This window comes from Diorhabda sublineata, chromosome 7 (assembly GCF_026230105.1).
Source record: "Diorhabda sublineata isolate icDioSubl1.1 chromosome 7, icDioSubl1.1, whole genome shotgun sequence".
Classification (NCBI taxonomy): Eukaryota; Metazoa; Arthropoda; class Insecta; order Coleoptera; family Chrysomelidae; genus Diorhabda; species Diorhabda sublineata.
The window spans coordinates 33,448,048-33,475,699 of record NC_079480.1 but is presented as its reverse complement, the minus strand read 5'-3'; the positions used below and the strand labels follow the sequence as shown (position 1 = coordinate 33,475,699).

The following is a 27,652-nucleotide window of genomic DNA, read 5'->3' as shown; positions in this document are numbered from 1 at the left end:
ATCTCTGAGAAAAGAATATGGATCTAAGAGGAGATTTTTGAGTTTTTTTTTTTGTTGGGTTAGTTGTTGGGACCATCTTCGTAGACAAAAGAAAAAACACGACCCCTCAATATAAAGTAAAACCATGTGTGGATAGCCATGCGACGATCTTTCTAAAATTGGAGAAGCGTGCTTACGAATTAGCCAAACGGAATCAAAGATAAACAAGGAAGGTAGAGTCAGAATGTTTAATCTTTTAAAGAAGTCTCTGGAAGGAGCCCTCCTGTTTTGTAGTTTGGAGATTCGCTCAAATTGAGTCGCACCCCAAAAGGTAAGGACAAATCGGAGATGCGATTCTCAATAAGGGCATAATAGACTGTTAAGGAGGTGGAAAAGTTTAGTCCTTCGGAAACTGATATCAGCGCAAAACGGTAACTTAAGTAACTTAATTTTTTGAATAAGGCTGCAATATGTGAGTCCCAATTCAAGGAATTGTCTAAAACAAGCTCTAAAAATGTTTAGTGTTTTAGTGTAATGTGTAGTGTTTAGTATTTTCTTCCGTAAGGTAGCTCCCGCACTTTTTTTAAAATTCAAATTTTTCTGTTAGTTAACTTGAAAAAAATAAAAATCCAAACAATATTTCATATTTTTTAAAATTGTTTATAAACGATATTGCGTCACGAGATGACGAAAAGAGCATAGAAAGTCAATTAGGAAAACTTAAAACGTAATTTGGTTAGGTTAGGTTTGGATTAATGGAAGTCAAGTGGATTAGATATGAATAACAGGTTTTCAAATACAATTTAATTTCATGTTGTTTTGAAAAATGTTTCAAATTCAAGAAAGAAATGTAATGATCAAAATTGAAAAAACTATAGTAGTTTCGAACTTTTTCCATCCCTACAGCACACAGAAATACCCCTTAAAAACCCCCTTATAGCACGATACTCCAATTATCTAAGCAATTCCATTTTGTGCTAAGCGATTCTTTTTTGAAAAAACCGAAACTGGAAAACCCAAAAAACAAAGAAAGAAATCTGAAAAAGAAACTTACCTACTAATCAAATGAAGGAGAAAAAAGTATGAAAGCTTTAGTGGAAAATGGGTCAATTTCAACCTAGAGATGACTTAGCGTTCATAGGGGTTTCAAACTCTAAATACCCCTTTAAAAATCTTAAATAGCAACAGGTTTTAAGCAACAAACTATGGGGAAACTACTTGAATTTTCTCTGTAACTTAATTTATTTTATGCTGGAATTTTTTTGAAAAAGAAATGAAGATTGAAGAATCTTTAAAAAATGAAGGAGAATAATAAGAAAATGCTTAGATCAAATAAAGGGAACAGAAGCAGAAAAAATTTTGTTGGAGAAGTACTGTTTACCGATGAAGATGGTTTCACACGCGACGGTTTTATTGATTTCCATAATTTATATTTATGGACGGATTCAAACAAAGAATCAACATTTTTTGTTAATATATTGGCGGGAATAGTGGATAACTCAGAAACGAGGGGCCGTTTGAGAAAATTTTTTTGTCACAACATAAAATCACTCATAAAACACTCTGTATAATAGAAATTTAACAAAAAAAAAACGATTTTTTCGTGTGTTTTTACTTCTAACGACGATGTTTTTGTTTACTTACAATATTTTCACAAAAATATGATGTACAGGGTGTAATATTAATCAATACCGTAAATTGGAGAAATCAGTAGATCGTTCAGTAAATTAGTCAATTTATGAGCTAGAAGATTATAAAGTATGTAAAATATACTTTGTATGAAGCTGATTTCACACGAGACGGTTATCTTAAATTCCCTAATTTGTATTTGTGTATAACTCAAAAACTGAGGGTCATTTGAGACATTTTTTTTTGTCACAACATAAAATCACTCCCATAAAGTCCCGAAACACTCTGTATAATAGAAATTTAACGAAAAAAATCGATTTTTTCGAGTGTATTTAGTTCTAACGACGATTTTTTTGTTTACTTACAACCTTCTCGATGTCACAAAAATATGATGTACAGGGTGTAACATCAAAATAAAAGAAACTGACAGATCATTGAGTAAGTTAATCAATTTATGAGCTAGAGGATTATAAAGTATGTAAAATATACTTTGTATGAAGCTGATTTCACACGAGGCGGTTTTATTAATTTCCATAACTCAAAAACGAAGGGTCATTTGAGAAAAATCAATCCCATAAAGTCCCGGAACACTCTGTATAATAGAAATTTAACGAAAAAAATCGATTTTTTCGTGTGTATTTAGTTCTAACGACGATTTTTTTGTTTACTTACAATATTTTCACAAAAATATGATGTACAGGGTGTAACATCAAAATAAAAGAAACTGACAGATCATTGAGTAAGTTAATCAATTTATGAGGTACAGGATCATAAAGTATGTAAAATATACTTTGTATGAAGCTGATTTCACGCGAGACGGTTTTATTAATTTCCATAACTCAAAAACGAAGGGTCATTTGAGAAAAATCAATCCCATAAAGTCCCGGAACACTCTGTATAATAGAAATTTAACGAAAAAAATCGATTTTTTTCGTATATATTTAGTTTTAACGGCGATTTTTTGTTTACTTACAATCTTCTCAGGAAAATATGATGTACAGGGTGTAACATCAAAATAAAAGAAACTAACAGATCATTGAGTAAGTTAATCAATTTATGAGGTACAGGATCATAAAGTATGTAAAATATACTTTGTATGAAGCTGATTTCACGCGAGACGGTTTTATTAAATTCCATAACTCAAAAACGAAGGGTCATTTGAGAAAAATCAATCCCATAAAGTCCCGGAACACTCTGTATAATAGAAATTTAACGAAAAAAATCGATTTTTTCGTGTGTATTTAGTTCTAACGACGATTTTTTTGTTTACTTACAATATTTTCACAAAAATATGATGTACAGGGTGTAACATCAAAATAAAAGAAACTGACAGATCATTGAGTAAGTTAATCAATTTATGAGGTACAGGATCATAAAGTATGTAAAATATACTTTGTATGAAGCTGATTTCACGCGAGACGGTTTTATTAATTTCCATAACTCAAAAACGAAGGGTCATTTGAGAAAAATCAATCCCATAAAGTCCCGGAACACTCTGTATAATAGAAATTTAACGAAAAAAATCGATTTTTTTCGTATATATTTAGTTTTAACGACGATTTTTTGTTTACTTACAATCTTCTCAGGAAAATATGATGTACAGGGTGTAACATCAAAATAAAAGAAACTAACAGATCATTGAGTAAGTTAATCAATTTATGAGGTACAGGATTATAAAGTATGTAAAATATACTTTGTATGAAGCTGATTTCACGCGAGACGGTTTTATTAAATTCCCTAATTTGTATTTATGTATAACTCAAAAACTAAGGGTCGTTTGAGAACAACTTTTTTGTCACAACATAAAATCACTCCCATAAAGTCTCGAAACACTCTGTATAATAGAAATTTAACGAAAAAAATCGATTTTTTTCGTATATATTTAGTTTTAACGACGATTTTTTGTTTACTTACAACCTTCTCGATGTCACAAAAATATGATGTACAGGGTGTAACATCAAAATAAAAGAAACTAACAGATCATTGAGTAAGTTAATCAATTTATGAGGTACAGGATCATAAAGTATGTAAAATATACTTTGTATGAAGCTGATTTCACGCGAGACGGTTTTATTAAATTCCCTAATTTGTATTTATGTATAACTCAAAAACGAAGGGTCGTTTGAGAACAATTTTTTTGTCACAACATAAAATCACTCCCATAAAGTCTCGAAACACTCTGTACAATAGAAATTTAACAAAAAAACCGATTTTTTCGTGTGTATTTAGTTCTAACGACGATTTTTTTGTTTACTTACAATATTTTCACAAAAATATGATGTACAGGGTGTAACATCAATCAATACCGTAAATGGGAGAAATTAATAGATCTTTAAGTAATGCTAGTCAATTTATGAGCTACAGCACATAAAATATACTTTATTTTAATACTAAATTTGATTTATTTTGAGATATTATGTACTACAATGATATTCTTACTTTTATGTAATGACTCGTTCTAAATTAAGAACGCAAACATTCAAATACGTCAATATATATCAAGAAAAATAATTTATTTTTGTTTTTCCACGTAATCTTACTTACTTCTTCAATGTTAAACTTGGTTCTAACCACTTTTCTCCGGACTTCCGTCTCATAGCTCTCCTCTATCGTTTCAGCCATTTCGGACGGGATTTTGTCACGTTAAAACAATCGTGTAACGTTGAAAAAAAACGTCAAAAACGCCGGTAGGGGACGCTTTTTTATTTCTAATACTTTCACTGTGTTAACTGTTAGAGTTCGCGTTCAAGACTAACATTTTAACCGTCTACACCAGTTCTAAATTTACTCCTTTCTTAACGCCTGTCGATTTCACATGGGAAGTAACAATCGTGTCTTGGTTTAATACGAATTGTTCATTTGTTGCTCACTCGATGCCGTGGGATTTATTTTACAATCGACCAATGTTCGTACAGGGTGTTTTAACTCTTACGCGCAATCGTTCAATTGTATAAAAGGAAATTTTCCAAAAAAAAACGTGATTTGAAATTTCTGGAAACGTTGGTTATTCGTAAATGAAAAATTTAATGCCTCTTTTGGTATAAGGACAAACGAACCGTCTGTAACTAACCGAAAATCACCGTAATTGAATAGGTTAAGGGTATAAGTTCAGGGTGACAACTCAAAGGAAAGTTGGACCATTGTACAAACAGGAACAAGTCTTTTGGGTTGAGTAGCTAAAATAAAATCCAAAAAATAAAGTGTTCAAAGTCGAATATACGGTTATAAGGATCGAATCTAATATATTTAGTTTATAAAGTCATGCTGGATAGCATATAATACTCCTATATGGGAAAAAACGTCCATATATTCATTTTCTCTATCGTTCGAGACACTTTATCTATATTGCGCATGCTTGAGTATGCGCAGAACCGAGCTGGAACCTCGGAGAATAGAGAAAGAGTCATCATTCTGTCTCCCTTAATCGGAACAGTTTCTGTTCTATGCTACATCGATGTAACTGATACTTTATATGCCAGTATTGACAGGAAAATTGAATTTATACATTCTCGATAGTCCGTTGAGTCCGATACGCGCTTATATCTACAAAAATTTTAGTCGAGAGTTTCACATTTATATTTGTGCGCATGTGTATCGTAACGCGGAGAGCGCATGATCTCTTGTATGCTCATGCGTACGACGCGTGCATTGACAGGTCTCAGTTCTATGCACAGAACACACCAAAAAGAAGGTCGACTTGTATGTCAATCTCGGCAACATAAATTTAGTTCTGTCACCTGCCATACGTGACGTTAATGTAATAAAAATGTGTCATTACTGTCAATGTCGTTATGTCATTCGTCATCAATTTCTGAATACCCATTTTAGTGGGTGCTACTGTCTAATACTCATTATGAATGAGTCCGATATCTACAAAAATTTTAGTCGAGAGTTTCATATTTATATTTGTGCGCATGTGTATCGTAACGCGGAGAGCGCATGATCTCTTGTATGCTCATGCGTACGACGCGTGCATTGACAGGTCTCAGTACTATACACAGAACATGCCAAAAAGAAGGTCAGCTTGTATGTCAATCTCGGCAACATAAATTTAGTTCTGTCACCTGCCAAACGTGACGTTAATGTAATAAAAATGTGTCATTACTGTCAATGTCGTTATGTTATTCGTCATCAATTTCTATATACCCGTTTTAGTGGGAATAATTCTTGCGAGGTGGTTGAACAAAAACTCGTTTTGGGGTTTTAGGAATAAACAAATAATAAATTGTACAGAAAATTTTATTAAATCGTAATATCGTATTACACAAAAAATATATGTATAAACCCTGACGCGGTAATTTCGTCAACGGAATGCTGAAACTATTTCTAAAAAAAATGGCTGAAAAATATACCTATCGAGTGAATGTTTTTTAGATTATATATAAAAAAAATGTTCAATGAGCATTTTGAACACGTTGTTCCATCAATTGGTTTGCTTTGAAAACGCCTTTTTCCGTTATGAAGCCCGCTATCAGGGAAGCCGGTGTTACATCAAAAGCGGGATTCCAGCAAGTGATTCCTGTAAATAGACAAACGTACAGAAACAGATCCTACAATGTAGTATTTGGTAATGCAAAACTATACATACTAAAATAATTTATCAAAAAATAACCCAATAACTAATTATTTGTGTATAAGATACTCCAATATCATGATAATCAATTATACCCCTCTCAATATTCGATTAATATCAGAGTTATAAAAAAAACTGAGCCAATCGTAGTAATCAAAACAAAAGACTTTTATCTCAAAATTTCCGTCTGAAACTATGAAGAAAGTTGATATCCGCAGGAACAATCGACCTGGTTACCATCAAGTTACTCGACGGAGACGTCCAACGAAATCATCGTTCTACCTAACGTCTAAAACATAAAACCGACACATAAATAAATATAAAAACAATATCTACCGCACACCATCTAATAATTTTTTAAATAAAATCTTGTTTCGCAATAACACAAGTTCCGTTCTACCCCAATAAATGTCATTACAGATATAACTCATATTCCAATATATCTAAACGACATTTGCACCATGAAATGAAGTATAAACTACCCACCACATTTCCTAGTTTAACAGACGACCTCTTAACTTAAAACCCAAAAAGGAAATGATGTTTATTCCCACATTTCTAAACCTACCTTCACCGCTCGTCGGTGTTGTAAGTTTCCTGCAACTTGGTGAACTAAGTCATCATCGAATGGTCGACAACAGGTGTAGCCAGCATCTCTTTGGTGACAATGATGACAAACTTGCCAAAATAGAGACGCACACACCCTTCATGGGACCGTCAAATTATTTCCACGGTTGAAAAGGCACTTTTCAATTCGAATGTATGTAGAAGTTGAATAAATACCAACGTGGAAAACAATTATTTTCAATCTTTTCCTTCTAGAGACTATCTTATAAAATTTAATTCAGAAACCTAGTCGATTAACCAATTAATCATAGTAATCTTGAATTTCTGAAACTTTTGGGGATACTTATAATGAAAACACTCGCAACTACACTGTCTAACACACTTCAGTATAGTGATAGTGTAAACAGTGAACCGGAATCTTGAATCTCAAAATATGTAAACTAACGAGTTTTTATTATAATCCTAAATCGGGCAGATACAGAACTAACCCGATTATCTTAAATATCATCGTATGTTTTTAAAATACATATTCGATAACTGTTTAATCATATAGGTCGAAGACCAGTTACGTGGAAAGAAGAATCACTTAACCTTGAAACGATAAATATGCGAATTTTCGTACTGTTTTTGCAAATTTGATACATTCCATGAATCAATTATAAATTTTTCACCTTTTGCTGCTATTCTATGTTCTCCAACGTGCGTCATTTCTCTATCGGGTCGTTCTTCTATAACTATATGATCACCACTAGGTATAGAAAAATCAATCGATGTAAAAGGGGCGGCTACGTAAAATGGTACGCCGTGGTACTTGGCAAGAACGGCAATTTGATACGTTCCTATTTTATTGGCGGTATCGCCGTTCGCTGCCACCTACAAAATAAATAAATAAGAATATAGGAGAGAAAAAAACCAATAAATATTTTTTTTTTCAGTTTTTACTTGTCATTTAATTAGGTTTACTATAATAATTGCTCAAATAGGTTAGGTTTACTATAGCTTCGTTTAGGTTAGGTTTACTTCAACCTTAAATAAGTTTACTTCATATACTCCGGAGTCCAATTGCCAGTGGACTGCTGTCTGAAGCTTGAAAAGCCCCAAAATCGACTAGCTTCAGTATTTTGGGATACGTAAGGTAAATAACGGAAAACTGCCCTATTTGTAAAACAAGAACGTGCTCTTGAACCTCGAGGGAAGGTTCGTTGGAAATTTTGCACCGATGGAGAGGTAATCGATGAAATTGAAAAAAATTTTTCTTTACTAGCCTACGAACTTTGCAGTTCCACCGGTTATATCGATCTCTACTAGACTAGTTTTCAAGGAACGCTCTTCCAAGGTTTTTAAAATAAAGACGAGGCTCCAATTATCGAAAGATTCTCAAGGAAGTCGTCCTTAGTGGTATGACTGTATCCCTCTACATACCAATAGTTTTAGTCGAACCGTAACCTTTAAGGAAACGATCTATTGCCACCAATAAGACCAAGGAAGTTCCTAAAGCCTACTAAAAAAATATAATAACCAATTTTGTTAATGTGTATAAGATTAAAAAAAAAAAAAATGTCTCACCCGATCGGCTCCGACGACTACCGCACTAATATTTCTATGTTTCATCACAGCTGCCACCATACTATCGACTATAAGAGTCGCTGGTATTTTATCGTGTACCAATTCGTATGCGGTAAGTCTTGCTCCTTGATTGTAAGGTCTCGTTTCAGTACAATAAACATGTTCTAATATAAATAAAAAGAAAAACTATTACATTATTCATTAACCGAACTCGCGGTGGGTAAAATAATCGATTAATCGGGTGATCGATTAATCGAAAAAATCGAATATTCGGAAATAATCGGTATCAATTTATTGAAGATTGATTCTTTTTCATAATTTTCAAACTCTTGTACTTTTTTGTGGTCCTGTAACCTGTAACTCTATACTCTGTTCTGTAGGTATATTTGATCCAAAACTTGACATCCTCAACTTTGCAGAAACTTACCTATTAAGAATAAAATCCTCTCTCTGAGAAATGAATGATAAGAAATTTAATATAACCTCTCAATTTTTTCCAGTTTTTTATCGTACGCTGCTTCAATAACTAATTCGAAGCACCGCAATATTCGTCGACAGCATAATCATATAGGTAAAGGCCAAGTTACATTGGAATAGAAGAATAACCGCTTTACAAGTGTTTTACTAAAAACGTTAACAGTTATTTTTTCAAAAACTAACATCTAAAACAGAATTCACAAAAAATTAAATAAATACAACAAGGCTACATAAGTTATTCGATTTGTTAGTTTAGATTAGGATATTCTTTTTTCCCATTTAACTTGTTTTTTACCCATACGATTAAGCAATTATCGAATAATCCGGAATGTTCTAAACTGTTATTGAATGTATTTGAAGAATCTATAACGAATATCGAGGCATGACTAAGATTAGGTTTACTACAATTTCTATTAGATTAGGTTTACTATAGCTTTGAATAGGTTAGGTTTACTTCAATATCTATTACATTAGGTTTACTATAGCTTTGAATAGGTTAGGTTTACTTCAATTTCTATTACATTAGGTTTACTATAGCTTTGAATAGGTTAGGTTTACTTCAATTTCTATTACATTAGGTTTACTATAGCTTTGAATAGGTTAGGTTTACTTCAGTATCTATTAGGTTAGGTTTACTTCCATTTCTATTAGATTAGGTTTACTATAGCTTTGAATAGGTTAGGTTTACTTCAATTTCTATTACATTAGGTTTACTATAGCTTTGAATAGGTTGTTTACTTCAGTATCTATTAGGTTAGGTTTACTATAGCTTTGAATAGGTTAGGTTTACTTCAATTTCTATTACATTAGGTTTACTATAGCTTTGAATAGGTTAGGTTTACTTCAGTATCTATTAGGTTAGGTTTACTTCCATTTCTATTAGATTAGGTTTACTATAGCTTTGAATAGGTTAGGTTTACTCCAATTTCTATTACATTAGGTTTACTATAGCTTTGAATAGGTTAGGTTTACTTCAGTATCTATTAGGTTAGGTTTACTATAGCTTTGAATAGGTTAGGTTTACTTCAATTTCTATTACATTAGGTTTACTATAGCTTTGAATAGGTTAGGTTTACTTCAGTATCTATTAGGTTAGGTTTACTTCCATTTCTATTAGATTAGGTTTACTATAGCTTTGAATAGGTTAGGTTTACTTCAATTTCTATTACATTAGGTTTACTATAGCTTTGAATAGGTTAGGTTTACTTCCATTTCTATTAGATTAGGTTTACTATAGCTTTGAATAGGTTAGGTTTACTTCAATTTCTATTACATTAGGTTTACTATAGCTTTGAATAGGTTAGGTTTACTTCAGTATCTATTAGGTTAGGTTTACTTCCATTTCTATTAGATTAGGTTTACTATAGCTTTGAATAGGTTTGGTTTACTTCAGTATCTATTAGGTTAGGTTTACTTCAATTTCTATTAGTTTATTCCATCCCCTTTGCTGGGGAACGTACTTTCCATGGGAAAAATGTAATAATTCAATTATATAAATCCATAATTTTCCAATAGATTTAACTCACACAGTATAATGAGGGTATAACTGGAAGCGAAATGGGGAAAGATAAAAAATTTTCTTTTTTGAACTTTTTTTCAATAAATTCTACAATATTTTTTGCAATAATGGTCGAGGTCGGGGCTTGGATAAGACTTTCAGTGAAAAAAATTGAAGCTGTTGCATTTTTATATACATTCGAATTGGAAAGTGTCTCGTGGTGTTAAAAAAACCGAAGAACAAATACAATTTTTTAATTGAAAATCTCCTTCTTTCAGAAGAACTTAGACTGGTGCATTAGAACCTTATCATCCTTGACTCCTCCTCTACTTAATCTTCTCCTGAGGGGCCTCTACTTAAGAATCCTTCGTCTGAGTGCTACCACCTGTCTGTGAGTACCACAAAATGGTACTAGTGGTTTACTGTGAAGAGGTTAGGTTAGGTTTTGTATTTTGTAAGTTCAAAAAATCGAAAATAAGGCCCCAATTTCACCGGAGAATGTACTTTCTATGAAAAAATTGTAATTTTAATTTTTCGATTATATAAATCCAAAGTTTTCCCATACGTTCGACTCACACTGTATAATAAGGGATAACTGAAAGCAACTAAGGGCGAGAAAATAAAAAATCTCATTTTGGAACCTTGTTTCATTTAATTTTTTGCGATATATAAATTTTATATTTGCATGGTTTCGATTCCACCCCTTTATAATAATTTAGATATTTTCTAAGCTTACATAATCAAAATTATACCCAAATTTTGACTGAAAAAGTATTTTCTATGAAAAATTGGTAATTTTAATATTTCGATTAAATAAATCCAATATTTTATAATAGATTTGACTCGTATTGCACAACAAACGGATAACTGGAAGCAGCCTTGGACAAGATAAGAAGAAAATAAACAAAATATGACTAGTCATGTATATAGTTATAGTTATTCATTAAGAAAATTATAATTACCATCACATTTATCAACATACTTCATTTTAAATATTAAAATTCGATAGATAATAATTACCCAACTAATTTTTTTTTAATTAAACTAATTATTTGTAAAAAAAATTATTATTTCAATATATTTATGTAAATACCTAGTCTCTTTCTAGTGAATAATGTCCTTATGACACCTAATGCGGTTCCATATCCAGCTGTAGCTAATGATCCAGTATTACAATGAGTTAATATACGTACAAGACTATCTCCGCTAACTTTAGATAAAATATCTTTGGCACCGTAATCACCTATAGCATTATTATCCGCTATATCTTTCGCTAACATATCTTCAATAGTTTTTGAGAATCTGCAATGATAAAAAAAATCAAATAATAGTATAACAGAAGAATTATGGACAAAGATAAGAGTATGTTAATGTAAGAAACTGGGAAAAGAAGAAAAGTAGAAAAAGACTGAAGAGTGGAGCAAGCAATGGCAAAAATGAGCACAAAAGAAAAGACAATGACAACAAAAAATACAAAACAGATCAAGAGAAATGTAAAAAAGTGATAAAAAAAATGAATTAGATGGAAAAAAAGCAGAAATGATGCTGAGATTGAAAATAAAAATTATTATCGAGCAGAAAATACAAAATTAAATATATAGAAGAAACAAGAAAGAAATAGAAAAAGTGCTGAATGGAGAGAATACACTAAAGATAATAAAAAAAGCAAAAGTAAGATTACCAGAACATATATGGAGCTACAATGGAAAAATGGAAAGAAACAGGAAGATGGTTGGATACAATGGAGACTGATTTGAAAAGAATGGATATGAGGAATTGGAAAAAAATGAATACGGATAGGCAGAAATTGGAAGATATAAGATGGGGAAAGAATGTTCCCTAAAAAGAGCTCCACAAAGCTCAAATTCCACATAAAGGACGTCGTGGTATTATAAATTTAGTTTAGGCTCATTTTGTTTCCATCGTTTCCTATCCTCTTAAGGAATTTTACAATCCATTATCCCCAGCATTTTAGTTTATTCTGATATCACAGCCACATCAATATAAATCAGTATCTAGATGCGAAATATTCAAACTATTCCATCAACCAGAAAAAAATAATTAATACAATAGAATCCATCGATCAATTTTGTTTTTTATATGTTAAAAACATATTTATAAATACCTTGCTTTCATATCATCAACGTTTACTTGTTCATCATTACAAAGTTGGTTAGCTAAATCAATTAATTCTTCAGCTGCTATTTTCATATTAACAGCAGTAGGTCTTGATGATACTAAATAGTTGAGTTTACCCTCAATTTCTTGCCTCATCTGTTTTTTCGAATCATATTTTTCATTATGCAACTCAACGGCTAAACTCAAACAACCCACTATTGCAATAGCAGGGGCTCCCCTTACCTAGAATATGTGACTACTACTCTAATAATGAAAATAATAAAGAGAATAAGGAGTTTTTATTAATAAACGAAATATATACCTCATAAGTTTGATAAATGTTAACGAAATGTAAATGTGACAATAAATCTAAAATACTAATTTATTATTATCAATAATTAATATGGAGAAATTTAATAATTGAACATAAATATTAAGTAAATTGATCCAGATCCTCCATAAATGATAATATTTGGAGATTTGTATACCAAAAATATAATAAATATAAGTGACCTGTTATCTAACCTAAGCCAAGAATATTTAAAGTTAAATAATACCTGCATTTTATTTATAACTTTCCAACCATCTTCTACACCTTTTACTTGAATATATTTAGTTTGTGCAGGCAATAAAAGTTGATCCAATACTTCCAAAGTATAATTATCATATCTTATTGCCCTTAAAGACATTTTAACCTCACTTTGACGAATGTCCCACACAAAATGATGTTAGATGTTCTTACTTTTTGTATTTGATAACAATATTTACATCTTATCTGTAAAAATTGTATTGCTCAATTTTGTTTATTAAAATAGATATGTCTAATGATTTAATTTTAATTAATAATAGTTTTGGCTTTACATTAGAGAAACATTTCATCAATTTTAAAAATTGCTTTGCTATTTTAACCGTTGCCAAGATATTTTAATTGAAAAATATACATAGTTAATCAATATATAATATATTCCTAATCGTATTTATAGTATGTTTAAATGACTTACAATGCAAAATTAATGAGTTTTATCTATTAAAAACATTTATTTAATAACAAAATTTTGACTCACTTAAATTTTGCCGGTTCCGTATAAAAATTTTCAAAACTACTACATTAATTATTTACATAAGTTATATCTGCCAAACACAGTTACGCTTCCGATGCGGGTGAAAATCAAAATTTTAACACAATCGGATCCTTTTCAAACATATAACTAGATTCATTCTATTTTATGATATATCAGATAATAATAGAAGTTTTTTTTATTTGTTTGTGCAAATACAAAAGGCACAAATATATATTAACAAGCAGGTAAAAGCTGACGTCATCCATGTTAACGAGATAAAATAACTACAGACTTTCAATTGGAAAAACTGAACACTTTGATTTTTGTCATATGCTACAGTGGCGCTATTTTAAAAATTTTGACAAACTATTCCGAAATCAAATTTTCTTATTTTGAACTTGGTTGGAATTTTAGGAACCGTTTAATATATTCATACTGAACACACTCTTTACACTACACCAAAACACATCACACTGGTAGCTGCGCGTTTCGATAACCGAGTTATCATCTTCAGTGACTGAAGGTAAACTACAACCTATTAACCTGACCTACCTATTTTATATTAAATTTTATATTCATTCCTTAACTACTAAACTATAGAGTACTGTAAGGAATAGGCCCTTCGTGCCCATTTAAATAGTTTAGTATTTAAGGTATAAATGTTTCCGACCGAAGAAGTTTTCGCGTGAAAAAGTAGGAAAATTTGGTATAAAATAAGGTTTTACTTTACCTTCAGTCTCTGAAGACGATAACTTGGTTATCGAAACGCACTTCAGACAGTGTAATTGTGAGTGTCGGTGTAATGATATTGTAAACAGTGTGTTGGGTGTGCTCGTATTAAAAGTTATTAATAATGTTAAAAAAATAGCTAATGATATTCCAAATATCACTTGTTTTTGTATTTGTTTTTTCCTATAAGATGTCGCTACACTATAATTATGTAAAATCCAAAAGCTGCAGATCACAGAATACGAAATGGTTTCATTAATCATATGGTCGACTGTCAAAAATTTAAATTATGTAGCTTATTTGTACCAGCTTAACATATTTATTGTTTATTTATAATATGTAATAAGCATAAAAAATGATTGTAAAAATAAATATACACTATGAACTGTAAACGTTGGTGGAAATAACATGTGGATATTTGGTTATGGATCACTCATATGGAAAGTCGATTTTCCATATGAGAAAAAAATTTTAGGGTATATTAAAGGTTTTAATAGAAGATTCTATCAACTTAGTACTGATCATAGAGGCACGCCTACAAATCCTGGAAGGGTAGTTACTCTTATACCCTCCAACGAATCATCTAAAGTAAGTATTCTCTATATATTTTCTTTTATTCCAGGCTAGGAATAGCCCGAAAGTTCTATTTATTGAAGGTGTATGGAGTAGCTTACAAAATTCGAGATTGTGATATAAAAAATGTTGTCAATCATTTGGATTATCGGGAAAAAGGAGGTTATGAAAAGAAAATTTTGAAATTTTTTCCAATATCAGAAGACGAACAACCATTCGACATCACCATATATTTAGGCGATCACAACAACGAGAATTACGGAGGCCCCGCAGATCTGAACGATATAGCTGTACAAGTTGTTCGTTCAGTTGGTCCTAGTGGTCCAAATATTGAATACGTTTGCAATTTAGCCAATTCTATGAGAACTTTTTTTCCCTTTGTTAAAGATGATCATTTATTTGAACTTGAAAAAAAAGTTTTAAATTTATTAGAAGAAAAATAACGGACTACGAAACTTGGTATTCTTTTTTTGGGAGTTTATCATATATTTCTATATTTGTGATATAAACTTAATCATTATATTTGAATATGTAGTTTCATTTTATCTACTTTTTTACCAAAAACCTGAATGTTTAAACTAAGGTATTCAGTTAATACCCAACAAGAGATAGGCACTAAATATATACACTGAAAAAAAAACTGAAATTGATTGGCTAAGGTAGTACCAGGTAAAATTAAATCCAACTCCCATGCTTCAGAGAGGGGCCTGTATCTTATAAAAAACGACTGTTTATGGAATTTGTGTATGTTGAATAGATAATATAATATTTAAATATTTTCACGAAACTTGGGGTGTATTATGGGAAGATCAATTATTAGTATCTTTTATTTAAATTTCACAATTCCCGCTAATACTAGCAACTTATAAGAAACTGCTACGTCCAAAATCGATTTTATTCATCAATGTATTCTCCTTCAAGAGGCAATACAATTATTCCAACGCTTCTTTAACTTCTCGATGCCGTGCTTTTAGAAGAATTTGTCTTTTGCCTCAAAATAGGTTTCAGTTTCATCAATTGCCAATATTTTTTGAAATCAGCGAATAGCTAGTAGTTACTGAAGACCAGATTTGGACTTTAGTGTGGATGAGGAAGCAATTCGAATGTAATTAGTTAACCATCGACTTGTTAATTGAGGCATTGGTGAAATAGTGGTTTTTGAGACCGTTTGTCCTTGATGTTTATATTCAAACGATATAACATCTCTATGTGGTATTCGCTATTGATTGTCTCTCCATTTTGGAAAAAGTCAATGAACAATATTCCATGCGTATCCCAAAATACTGAAGCTTTAACCTCCCCAACTGACTGTTATGCCTTTGGACACTTTGGACGTGGTTCACCGGCTGCAGATGAAGATCGTTTTGATTCCGAAGTGAAGTGATGGATCCATGTTTCACCCATTGTAACATATCGACGCAAGAAAACTGATTTATTACTTGTAAACATTGCCCTGGATCATCAACACGTTGTTTTAGCAAGAAGTTTTCTCATGGTTAAATGTTCATGAATAATTTGCCTTTTGATATATACGACCTCAGCTATGTTACGAAATTTCAATTTACAATTAGATATAATTACCAATTTGTAAACATTTTACTAAGTAACCTAACCATTTGAACTACTCTACTAAAAAGCTAAGAGATTTTGAATTCAGTTGAAGGATTATTATATTTGGATAGTATGAGGAATAAAGAAATTTATAATTGATTGATTTGGCACAGTTGTTCAACTCATGTATTATTTGAAATAAGTTTAAAAATATAAATAAAGATTGAACTTCTTTTATCTCCCCGTATAGAAAAATGGCACAATTTTGTACGAATAAATCCTTGGTTGTGAAACTGTAAACATGATAGTAAAAAATGATTTAACAAAAATCTGTAATAACCTTCCTATGGTTATTTTCTGAGTCACTTATTTTTTATTTTCTGTGATATTTTGAATTCAATGTTTTTCATTGATCATTCCATTTACGTCCTATGTTAACCTTTAAATGTCTTCCATTTTATGTATATTTACAATGGAAATTTTATTTATAAAACTGCATTAATAATTTTTCAATTTGTTTTAGACGTAACAGTTTTGTATAAAAGATACATAGTTACAGATATCTTTACATATTCATGAAACCCAAAAAGAAAAAAATATCAAAAATGTTATTATCAAATATGACAATTTAAAGTTCCCGCCATAATGAGAGGTGAAGCTTTAGGAACGAAATTCCTTTTTAAAAGCTATTTTATGAAAATGTCTAAGTTAGTACTACTAAAAAATATATAATAACAATTAATTTATATATAAAATATTCTTTGGTGTTGTAATTACTATAAAAATTTTACTATATTAAACCGGAAGCATATGCACATGTTCTAGAAACGATGTTTCGACCAATGACACTTAACACGCTTCCGTATTACTAGTAGCTGATTGGTCGGTTTTATAATTTCTAGAATATTCTTCGATCCGCTATAAAACCGGCCATTGCTTATTCCATTCCTTCGATTTGATTGAAGACTCTTGTAAAGAGAACACGTAATTTAAGTATTTGTTAAAGAATTGTCTGCAACTGTTTAATATTAAGGTAAATATGATTGAGTTATTATTGATTATTGCTAATTTGATGTTTTTTTCAAAAAAATACATTTCAAATAATTACAATTACTTCAAATTTGTCACTGAAAATTTGACCACGTTTTTTTATCAACTTATCCATTTAAATTTTATATTTAGCATTAATTTTTCGAATTGATAAGTATCTATTGATTTAAAAATTACATTTCAGTTATTGATTTAAAATTAGGCGGATATTTGAAAACGAGGTATTCTGTCGTTGATAATTGTGATTTAAATTACTTTTTATACTTTATTACTATAATTCAGTCATTTTTATTACGATTTCACGAGTTTTTAGTTTGTTCACGAGGAAATTACTAGAATTTTAGCTTCGTCAATTTTCAAGGTTAAACGTGATAAAATTTTAAGCTACTGTCAACATTAGTCTGAGCTTACTCATAACAAGCTAAATTAATATTAACATATGTATAAGATATATTTTTTTTTTATTATAGATGGCTAAAGCACCAGCTGTAGGTATTGATTTGGGAACAACATACTCCTGTGTTGGAGTATTTCAACATGGAAAAGTCGAAATTATCGCTAATGATCAAGGTAACAGAACCACACCTTCGTATGTGGCTTTCACAGATACAGAACGTCTCATTGGAGATGCCGCCAAAAACCAAGTCGCCATGAACCCCAACAACACAATTTTCGGTAAGTAACAGTAAATATACTCTACAAACTCTTCATTTTGTATTGAATTATTCATTTTTAATGTATAATTTACCATATTCTTGAGTATAATCGACAAAATGTGTTCTAAAACAACTATCGCCTTATTATGTGTTTTTATATGAATTCTGATATTAGGATGTACAAAAATTTAACTTTATACCAATTTATAACATATTTGACTTGAAATTTTGTCTCTTCTCCACTTTGTATTTTGCTATATCAACCTCAAATAATAAAAAAAGGGGACTAAAAAGACTTGAGAGGAGAAGGAATAAAAGTGATGGACCTACAGATGAGGACTTGAAGCAATTATGATTTAAGGTCTTCATTCAATTAAAGAAACTTTAATAGTCCATTGTAGCCCTGTTGTAACAAAATCTGTTAGGGAAAGTTCAAATGAAGTCAAAGCCCTATATAAAGGAGTAATACACCAAGAAATGCCTAATGAAACGGGAGCTAGTAATAAATTTGTAAAAATCCATATAATGCTATAAAGCAGCAATGATCCAGGAAATTTTAAAATAAAACTGAAATAAGTTGAAAATTTGCAGATAATACTCCTGAAGGACCTGAATGAAGTAGAAACGATTCTGAACAGTCCAAATATAGCAAAAACAATAATTAAAATAAATCAGTTGTGGTATTTAAATAAAAGCCAAAGATTGTAAGCTACAATTCAGAACGGCTGAAATAAGGCGAAAGTGTTCTGAATAGTCCAATTAGAGTAGTAGATTCCAAAAAAAGCAGGAGTAGCTAGGCAAATCCCAAACGAAGCGGCTACAATTCTTGGAAGCTGAATTCTACAAGCTACAGTTTTGTCAAGCCCAATTGGTATATAAACAGTTCAGGTCCCAAATAAAGTTGAAAGCTGAAATCAATAAATTACACCGAAAAGCCCAGTTTGATTAATAAATTTTAGTGCAATTAAAACAGGGAATGTTTGGAAATTAGAGTGGCAGAGTGGCTACAGTTCTGAAAAGCTGAAATAGGATAAAGGTAGTTCTTACGAGCCCAATACCCAAGATTAATATTCACTGCCACCTAAAGGTTGTGCCCAATTAACATTAGTAACTACTGCCTCAAATTGATAAAGAAAAGTTACTAAATAAAGTAGCTGTAATTCTGAAAAGCTAATATAATCGACTACAGTTATGATATGATATATGAATAGAAGTAGCTCTGAAGAGCCCAATCAGGAAAGTAACTATGCAGGAAATCTCAAAACATTCCAAATATGTTAGCTAAATAGTGAAAAGTCTAAATAAATTCGGAAATTACAATCAACTCAGTTATTTAATTCATTTTTGTGGCTTTTAGAACGAACAAAAATATATAAACCTGTTATGTGATGATATCAACTAAGCTTGCCAGACTAGAGTTTATGATTCTATTATCCGTGATTAGCTTATTATCTGAAAGTATATCTTCACAAGTTTTTGTCGTATCTATTGATTATTCTTCGTATTATCTTATAAGTATTTCTTTAGATGCGAAACGTCTTATTGGTCGTCGGTTTGAAGATTCGGCCGTACAATCAGACATGAAACATTGGCCTTTCGAAGTTATCAACGATGGCGGTAAACCGAAAATTAAAGTATCATACAAGGGGGAAGACAAATCATTTTATCCCGAAGAAGTGAGTTCAATGGTGCTCACGAAAATGAAGGAAACTGCCGAAGCGTATCTTGGCAAAAATGTCACAAATGCAGTTATCACTGTACCTGCTTATTTCAACGATTCGCAACGTCAAGCTACCAAAGATGCCGGAACCATCGCAGGTCTTCAGGTAAATTGAAATCGATTATCATTAATTTACTCTAAAATGTGAATCAATTTGTATGATGATACAAACTAAGCATGCCAGACTAGAGTTTATGAAAAAATCTGTGATTAGCTTATGATCTGAAAATATTTTTAACATTTTATAACAAAATGAATGTTGGGATCTTTGCCTTTCATATAAGCTTATGGAGTTTTGAGCTCTCTCACACTTTGATAGAATGTGGATTAAAATTTAGTCCTCTATTTAAGCATGGTAATGCAACAAAAAGACTCCTGCTAGTATTATCTAGGCTGATGTAGTCAACAGTCTTAGTTTCCCCAAGATAGTCTTTTCCTGTCTTGACCCCTGACGATTTTTACAGAAACTGGTTTTTCTCATCTACTCTGTCTCAGCCCTGCAGAGGAGCAACTCCTATATCAAGGCCAACACCCAACAAACCTGTCTATAAAAAGTTTTCCTTATCCTACCTAAAAATTTTCCAACGAATCTATCTACCTTTTCTATTGTTTTCTCTATTATTTTGTAGTAGATTGCACAAAAGGGTTCTAAGAAAGGTTTATCTAACCCTAAGAAGAGAAATTCGTGGACTATTTTTGACTTGATAGAATACAATCGATCAGTTTCCCATTATCTTATTTATTTTTAACTTGTAATTTTGTACACTTCCTTGTAGAATTTAAAGGTCTTAATATTATAGTAAGATCCCTAAGTGTACTAAGCTACTTCTGTTGTACAACCACAATTTCTAAACTTCTTCCTCAATTACTGTTAATTGTTATTACTTGAAGTAATTTACTTCCCCAAATTCATAACTTCTTATTATCTCCTTCTTTAACTGTTTGCCATTTTTCCGAATTTTTGTTTCATTTTTTTCTATTTTTAACATCGTTTTTTATAAAATGTTGCAAATATGAAATGAAAATATAGTTTTCTTTGATTAATTTAACAATTCTAATGGTATTTTATATAATTTCAGGTACTACGTATTATTAATGAACCAACCGCCGCCGCCATTGCCTACGGTTTAGATAAGAAAGGACAAGGCGAAAGAAACGTTTTGATCTTCGATTTGGGTGGTGGTACTTTTGATGTATCAATTTTAACTATTGAAGACGGTATTTTTGAAGTAAAATCAACTGCTGGAGACACCCACTTAGGAGGTGAAGACTTTGATAACAGAATGGTCAATCATTTTGTTCAAGAATTTAAAAGGAAATATAAGAAAGATTTGACTAGCAACAAACGTGCCTTACGTCGTTTAAGAACTAGTTGTGAAAGGGCGAAACGTACACTTTCCTCATCCACCCAAGCCAGTATTGAAATCGATTCTCTTTTCGAAGGTATCGATTTCTACACTTCTATCACAAGAGCTAGATTCGAAGAACTCAACGCCGATTTATTCAGATCTACGATGGAACCAGTTGAAAAGGCCATCAGAGATGCCAAGATGGATAAATCTCAAGTGCACGATATCGTTTTGGTCGGAGGATCTACCCGTATACCAAAGGTCCAAAAACTTTTGCAAGATTTCTTCAATGGTAAAGAATTGAATAAATCTATAAACCCCGATGAAGCAGTTGCTTATGGTGCCGCCGTTCAAGCCGCAATCTTACACGGAGATAAATCCGAAGAAGTACAAGATCTGTTGTTGCTCGACGTCACACCTTTATCTTTGGGTATCGAGACCGCTGGTGGTGTGATGACAGCTTTGATTAAACGTAACACCACCATTCCCACCAAACAAACACAAACTTTCACTACCTATTCTGATAATCAACCGGGAGTACTTATTCAGGTTAGTTTTTCAACAATTTTAATACTACGAATTAAGTATTAGTTCAAAATGATGATACACTCAGCTCGCATTGATACAAACATGATGATAAATCATTATGTTCCCTATACGACGCTATTTTATTATGTAATCTGAAATTTACTAAATTAATATGTGATGTACCATAATTTTATAATCAATGTATTAATAATAATTTTTTTATAGGTATACGAAGGAGAACGTGCTATGACCAAAGATAACAATCTATTGGGTAAATTCGAGCTAACTGGTATCCCTCCTGCTCCACGTGGTGTTCCTCAAATTGAAGTCACCTTCGATATCGACGCTAACGGTATCTTGAACGTAACTGCTGTCGAAAAATCAACCAACAAAGAAAACAAAATCACCATCACTAATGATAAGGGACGTTTGAGTAAAGAAGATATCGAAAGGATGGTAAATGACGCCGAGAAATACCGCAACGAAGATGAGAAACAAAAAGCTACCATTACCGCTAAGAATCTATTGGAATCTTATTGCTTCAACATCAAGAGCACCATGGAGGACGATAAGATTAAAGACAAAATCAGCGAAAGTGACAAGAATACAGTTATGGAGAAATGCAATGAGGTTATTGCTTGGTTGGATGCTAATCAATTGGCAGATAAAGAAGAATATGAACACAAACAGAAAGAACTCGAAGGAATTTGTAATCCCATTATTACTAAACTGTACCAAGGAGCTGGCGGAGCTCCGGGCGGTATGCCCGGTTTTCCAGGAGCCGGGGCCGCTCCAGGAGCTGGTGGTGCCGCCGGAGGTGCGGGACCAACCATCGAAGAAGTCGATTAAATATGCATTCCAATGTTTTGTTCAATTTTCGCCAGTATTACCTTGCAGACAAAGCTTTTCGAAAATTACTTTTTTTACAGTTTATCAATTACTTGTTGTTGAAATTTGATTTGTAATTTTACAGTTTCTGTTCCCGAACAAAATAAAGTCAAATCCATTAAAATGACTTTTTTATATATTATCCCAACTCTTCCTTTCTTCCTGAGAAAATTGATGTTTATAGAGTACTAGGAAAATTACCTAAATTTTGCATACGACAATAAAAACCGCTACGAAATTTTTTCAGTATCTGCGCGGTATAGAATACTAATTTGGTCTTTTCAAAATTGCGGAATACATTTTTTAATTAGTTTCGCTATTTTGAACATCAAAATATCCCCCTGTGTAAAATCCTAGCGATATTTGAAACATGTATACATGAAATTTGTTTAATTCATTAAAATGTTATTGTAGCGCCTGTCATGTTCGGAACCCGTTATACGACGTAATAGATGAAGAAATTGATTTTCTTTTTGTATATGGAACCTCAATACTTTTACTTATTCTATGATATTACGATTGTATCGCCATCTATCGAGCAGAAGCTATAAATATTTTTCCCTATGTACTTCGACAACCAGTTTTAATATAGTATTATTTTCACCTTATTTGATAGCTTTCCGAAGATCCTCACCTGTGCGAAATCGGAGTCAAATTTTTTTTGTCAATTTTATAACCTTTCAAAATTCGAAATAATATATTGTGGAGATTCCGAAAATCGTATCAGTTTTCGAGTTTGGGCAATGGTTATCCTGAAAATCCAATTTTTACGATTCTTCCCCCCTACTCTTAATGGTGGGTCCACAATTTTGATTTCCTCATTCATATGGGAGGTAAACGAAGACGGATATTATTATTATATTATGAGGGAAGACAGGCGAAGAAAACATATAGTTCAAGCAAAAGAAAAACCTCACCTCAATCTTTACTCAGGAGAACCAAATCAGGTAATTAATAAACGAGTGAGTAAAAAAACTTGTAATTGTCAAATCTTTCAAAATATAATACTTTTCAATAAATAAATTACATATATAGTTTATTCAAGGTACATAATGTTGATTTTTCTCTTTTGTTATTTTTAGAAATCCAAGTGTTTTAATGTTGAGATAGCACATCCAAATTGCGGTAAATGATCACTTTTAGAATCCGTATCATCTTGTATATCTTTAAAAAAAATAATTAATTGGTATTTGTACAAAAAACTTCGCTAGTTGTATAAATCAAGGCAGGATTATATCATTATATTAATTTATAACTCACCAGGTGGTAAATGAAGTAAGTCTATTGAAAATTTTTTCCTTCTCAGTTTAAAAGCGTATTCCATAGATCCAGGATGTTTAGACGCCAAGGAATTAATGGCAGCTAATTTTGTCAGATAAAAAAACCCATTGTATTCCGCTAAACTTTGATTCCTCTCGAGTTCCGTACCGCTGAAAGCCTGTAATCTTATAGCGATATCACTAGAGTGTATGCATCTATCCAAAGATATCTACAAAAAGAAAAATTAGAGAATTTAACAAAAAAAAAAAAGTTAATATTAAATATATTCACCTCATGATATAGATGTGTGGGAATCGTAACGAGAGCCACCGCGTACGCGGATCTAACCAACGCCCTTAAGCAGAATATAAATTTATCCAGATCTCTAGTACTGTCTATGGAATGTAACGATTTCCTATGAGGCAACCACATTGGCGAACCCAACGAATGGATACCAATCCTTAGTACAGTCCTTTTTTCAGGAGAATCTTTGAGAAAAAATTTTCCGTCTTTGATTTTATTCCTAATCGATTTTAATAGAGCATTGTATGCAGGATTCGAGTAAGTTCTTGAACCTAAAACCAAAAAAAGCGTTTTTGAAAAGTCAAATCTGTACCAATCGATATCAAGTATTAAAGACAGTTCCTCAAGGGTAGATGGTTGGCCCTCTGCTATTTTTAGTATTTATACTCACTAAACTTGTCATTCCCAATTTCAACCAAACCTTATCGCAGTGAAAATATGGACATCAGAGCGGAGAATAAAGTTAAATGAAGACAAGTTTATTGTCCAAGTCAAGATTTTCAAAAAACAGCACCCACTTGGAAACCTTATTGATAGTATTAAAAATGAAGAGGATTCAAAAGTTACAGGTCACAATTCTCAAATAGTGGCACACTCTTGTAGACCTTATTTAAATTTTAAAAATTGTAGCACAATATTACATTAACTTCCTACATCTTTCCCCTGCTAATCATTTGAGTAGTCATTGCAGGAAGCTAGGCAAGGAGAGAAATTCAAAGTTGTTAAAGAAAAACTATCCTGAAAAATGCGTTTTATGTCTTTGAAATGCCTTATTATGCAATTGTCTGGTATCACCAACACTGAAGCATAACAATAATTCGTATCATATATTAATGATAAAAATATACGAACATAGCACTTATCAACAATTAAGCACTATTCAGCAGTTGATAACTATCTAATTAATGATATTATAAACAAAATCCTTACCGTGTTCGATTCTTTGTCCTGTCCAATAACAAATATCTGAATTTTCAATATCAGCTAACGATATATTTTTTGATAAATCGTAGATATGTCCAATCTGTTTCACAGTTTGTCTTGCACCATTGTTGGTAGGTAAATGTTGATATCTGAAAGCTATTTTCATTTTATCACTAACACCGGGAGATTTCAAAACTTTCTCTGGTTCTAAATCACTATCGATCACAGCAGGTAATTCTTTGATCTGAAATACAAAATAAAATGTCAAAGGTGTTATGGAAGGAAATAAAATACTTACAATATTGGAAGGATTTACATCTTGACTAGCTATCAATGTAGAATGATTAGAAACAATGCCCTCAACTATAAAATATTTTAATATTAATTTCGAATAAGATCCATGGAAATCCTCTTCTGGAAAATAAAAATACATTTACAAAAATAATTATGGGTATGTTCACTCGTATATTTAGAAAGTGATCACGAAATTTATATGGGTAATTCTAATTTTGAATTCCTTGTCCTTCGTGATGATGTATATTTATTTTAGGTCTCTTTAAGTGTAATAATAACATAATAACGGATGATGGAGATAGAACAGAAAAGGTACACAGTGGTTCAAAGTCACCTTTAATATTGATCAGGTGCAATATTACTACATTTGCAAAATATGGGATAATCATCTAATTAAATCAAAGGTTCACAAACTTTTTCCTGGCAGATCACTTTCAAGATATTACTAGCTTTGATTGATTTCATACTACTACATATCAACCATATTTTCAAAACTCGTGAACAAATGTGAAGATCTAACAGTTGTAACAAGTTAAAACCATGTCGAGTGTTTTCCCTTGTTCTCTGAAAGTTCACATGGACCACTTTAGGAACCACTGATCTAAGGGTGACAAATATAAACTTCTGTTAAGCCTTCAGTGGACAACTGGGGGTTCACCAGAATCACTTTAGGAATCACTTGTTTCAGCAAGACAATGCTTGAGTATAAATAACCACTTCTACCAGACTCAATTTATCTTCTACCAAGCATTTGTTACTCTAATTAAATATATGTAGAGTATAATTGGCGAAAGGTTAAGATATTTAAAAGATCCTTTTCATACTCTGATAAATATGCCTATACAGATGATGGAGGAGAAACCATTACCAAAATTGGTGAGGAAAAACTTAGATAATATTAATTTAATTGGAGTAGAATATTAATGATTAAGATGTTACAAACTCCCTGATATGAATGACTAATATTACCAAAATAAAATAATTTGGGATTCTATATAAGTATAAATACACTACCGGTCAAACCCTTTGGCAGCCCACCTCATAATCCATTCAGTAAATTTCAAAATAATACACCTCTAAATGGAAGAAGAATAAGAAGTCAGAGCACATCAATGGTTTACTGGAAGACATTTTAATCTAGCTATTTAAAAAAATATTTACACAAATATCTAGTTGTGATAAGAGCTGTTGTACAGTTTTTCACCAACCTAATAACATGAATATCAAATAATACAAAAATGATTATAATTGGGCAAATACATATATTTTGATAAATTATATAAATAAGTTTATCATCAAATTTGGATCAATCAAACAGTTTAAGTAAATATTGAATTTGTAAATGTAATTCTGAAATTGACCCATTGAACAACAGACAATGTGATAATATCTCAAACAAAGATTGACAATAAACAATTTATGGTAGGATCAGAAGTTGGATAGAAAAACAGGGTTCCAGTATCCACAGAAATAATTAACGTACATATGTTATGAATAAATAACCAAGGATGTAATGAGAAAAGTTGAAAATGCAAAAGTGAGGAGCAAGTAAAGGAGGATTACAAATTAGCAAGAAAAATAGGCTTTGCCTCCTCCAACTCTGATAATAATTTGTAGTAGACAATTTTTGTTTTTGTGGAGGTTTGAAAATTTTCATTGAACATGTATATTCTACTGATAGGTTCGAATAATATATTCATTATTTAACTGTATATGAATTATTAATTAAAATAGATAAATGATAATAGATATTATAATATTTAGACAATTATTACACTATATATTAACTTACCTATTAAAACGACGGTTCCAACTGGCAATCCACCTCCTAAAACAATAAAACACAAATTAGAAGTGGAACTGACCTCTCTCTACATTATTTAAAAACGTATATTCTAAACCACGGATTTGTCCTCTTTTTATTCAAAACGAACTACAATTTTTTTATTTTATAACAATAATATTAAAATAAATGGAATCTAGAAAATATTAAGTTTCCAACTTAAAAAAAAGAACAAAGAAAAATGAATATAACCTATAGATTTTTACCTAGAAGTGTATCCAGCGATGGTATACCTGAGGAAACAAGTAATTGTCCATTTTGGGCACTGTATGCTGTACCTGGAATACTTTTTGGTATCTTCTTTTCCATAGAAAATAATTTATAAAATTTAATTAAATCTTTCTTCCTATCTTCTTCGGCACACTTTCCCTTTCCTTGTTACCTCAGGAAACTTGCAATCGAACTGAAATCATCCATTGACATAAGCAGCTGTTTAAACCACAGAACATTTGAGGTAGTGTCTATTCATACGACATTCGGACGATTAATTTTTTATTATTGGATTATGAATTTCAA

General features: G+C 31.4%; 5 protein-coding genes across 9 annotated transcripts in view; 2 read left to right on the top strand and 3 right to left on the bottom strand.

Annotated features, from left to right (window-relative positions):
* The window catches only part of LOC130447145 (tropomodulin), a 64,855-nt gene extending 60,480 nt beyond the window's left edge, over positions 1-4,375 (bottom strand). For 2 of the 4 annotated variants that reach the window (XM_056783819.1, XM_056783817.1), the window contains exon 1: positions 4,153-4,373. In XM_056783819.1, coding sequence (XP_056639797.1) covers positions 4,153-4,230 — 78 coding nt within the window. In that variant the 5' untranslated portion in view covers positions 4,231-4,373. Of the gene's footprint in view, positions 1-4,152 lie in introns of all 4 variants that reach the window. The other 2 variants (XM_056783815.1, XM_056783816.1) reach the window with 2 other exon arrangements.
* Positions 4,376-5,829: 1,454 nt separating this feature from the next.
* LOC130447144 (methylthioribose-1-phosphate isomerase) lies at positions 5,830-13,751 on the bottom strand. Its single transcript, XM_056783813.1, has 7 exons — positions 13,472-13,751; positions 12,965-13,182; positions 12,415-12,650; positions 11,383-11,591; positions 8,315-8,478; positions 7,420-7,621; positions 5,830-6,127 (listed from the first exon to the last, which is right to left on the bottom strand). The coding sequence occupies exons 2-7, from the start codon at positions 13,094-13,096 to the stop codon at positions 6,003-6,005; spliced, it is 1,068 nt and encodes a 355-aa protein (XP_056639791.1). The 5' UTR covers positions 13,097-13,182; positions 13,472-13,751; the 3' UTR covers positions 5,830-6,002.
* A 680-nt stretch (positions 13,752-14,431) lies between these two features.
* Positions 14,432-16,918, top strand: LOC130447143 (putative glutathione-specific gamma-glutamylcyclotransferase 2). 2 transcript variants are annotated; one of them, XM_056783812.1, is made up of 2 exons: positions 14,432-14,785; positions 14,854-15,310. In XM_056783812.1, exons 1-2 carry the CDS (start codon positions 14,606-14,608, stop codon positions 15,211-15,213), a joined length of 540 nt encoding a protein of 179 aa, XP_056639790.1. In that variant the 5' UTR covers positions 14,432-14,605; the 3' UTR covers positions 15,214-15,310. The 2 variants fall into 2 exon arrangements, with proteins under 2 accessions (XP_056639790.1, XP_056639789.1); XM_056783811.1 differs by having other exon boundaries at positions 14,453-14,785; positions 14,839-16,918.
* A 301-nt stretch (positions 16,919-17,219) lies between these two features.
* Positions 17,220-22,636, top strand: LOC130447142 (heat shock 70 kDa protein cognate 4). Its single transcript, XM_056783810.1, has 5 exons — positions 17,220-17,354; positions 17,842-18,046; positions 19,555-19,853; positions 20,827-21,645; positions 21,850-22,636. Exons 2-5 carry the CDS (start codon positions 17,842-17,844, stop codon positions 22,471-22,473), a joined length of 1,947 nt encoding a protein of 648 aa, XP_056639788.1. The 5' UTR covers positions 17,220-17,354; the 3' UTR covers positions 22,474-22,636.
* An 839-nt stretch (positions 22,637-23,475) lies between these two features.
* Positions 23,476-27,557, bottom strand: LOC130446589 (elongator complex protein 4). The gene is made up of 7 exons (XM_056782948.1): positions 27,343-27,557; positions 27,086-27,121; positions 25,298-25,413; positions 25,006-25,243; positions 24,064-24,347; positions 23,773-24,001; positions 23,476-23,676 (listed from the first exon to the last, which is right to left on the bottom strand). The coding sequence occupies exons 1-7, from the start codon at positions 27,443-27,445 to the stop codon at positions 23,591-23,593; spliced, it is 1,092 nt and encodes a 363-aa protein (XP_056638926.1). The 5' UTR covers positions 27,446-27,557; the 3' UTR covers positions 23,476-23,590.
* Positions 27,558-27,652: the final 95 nt, after the last annotated feature.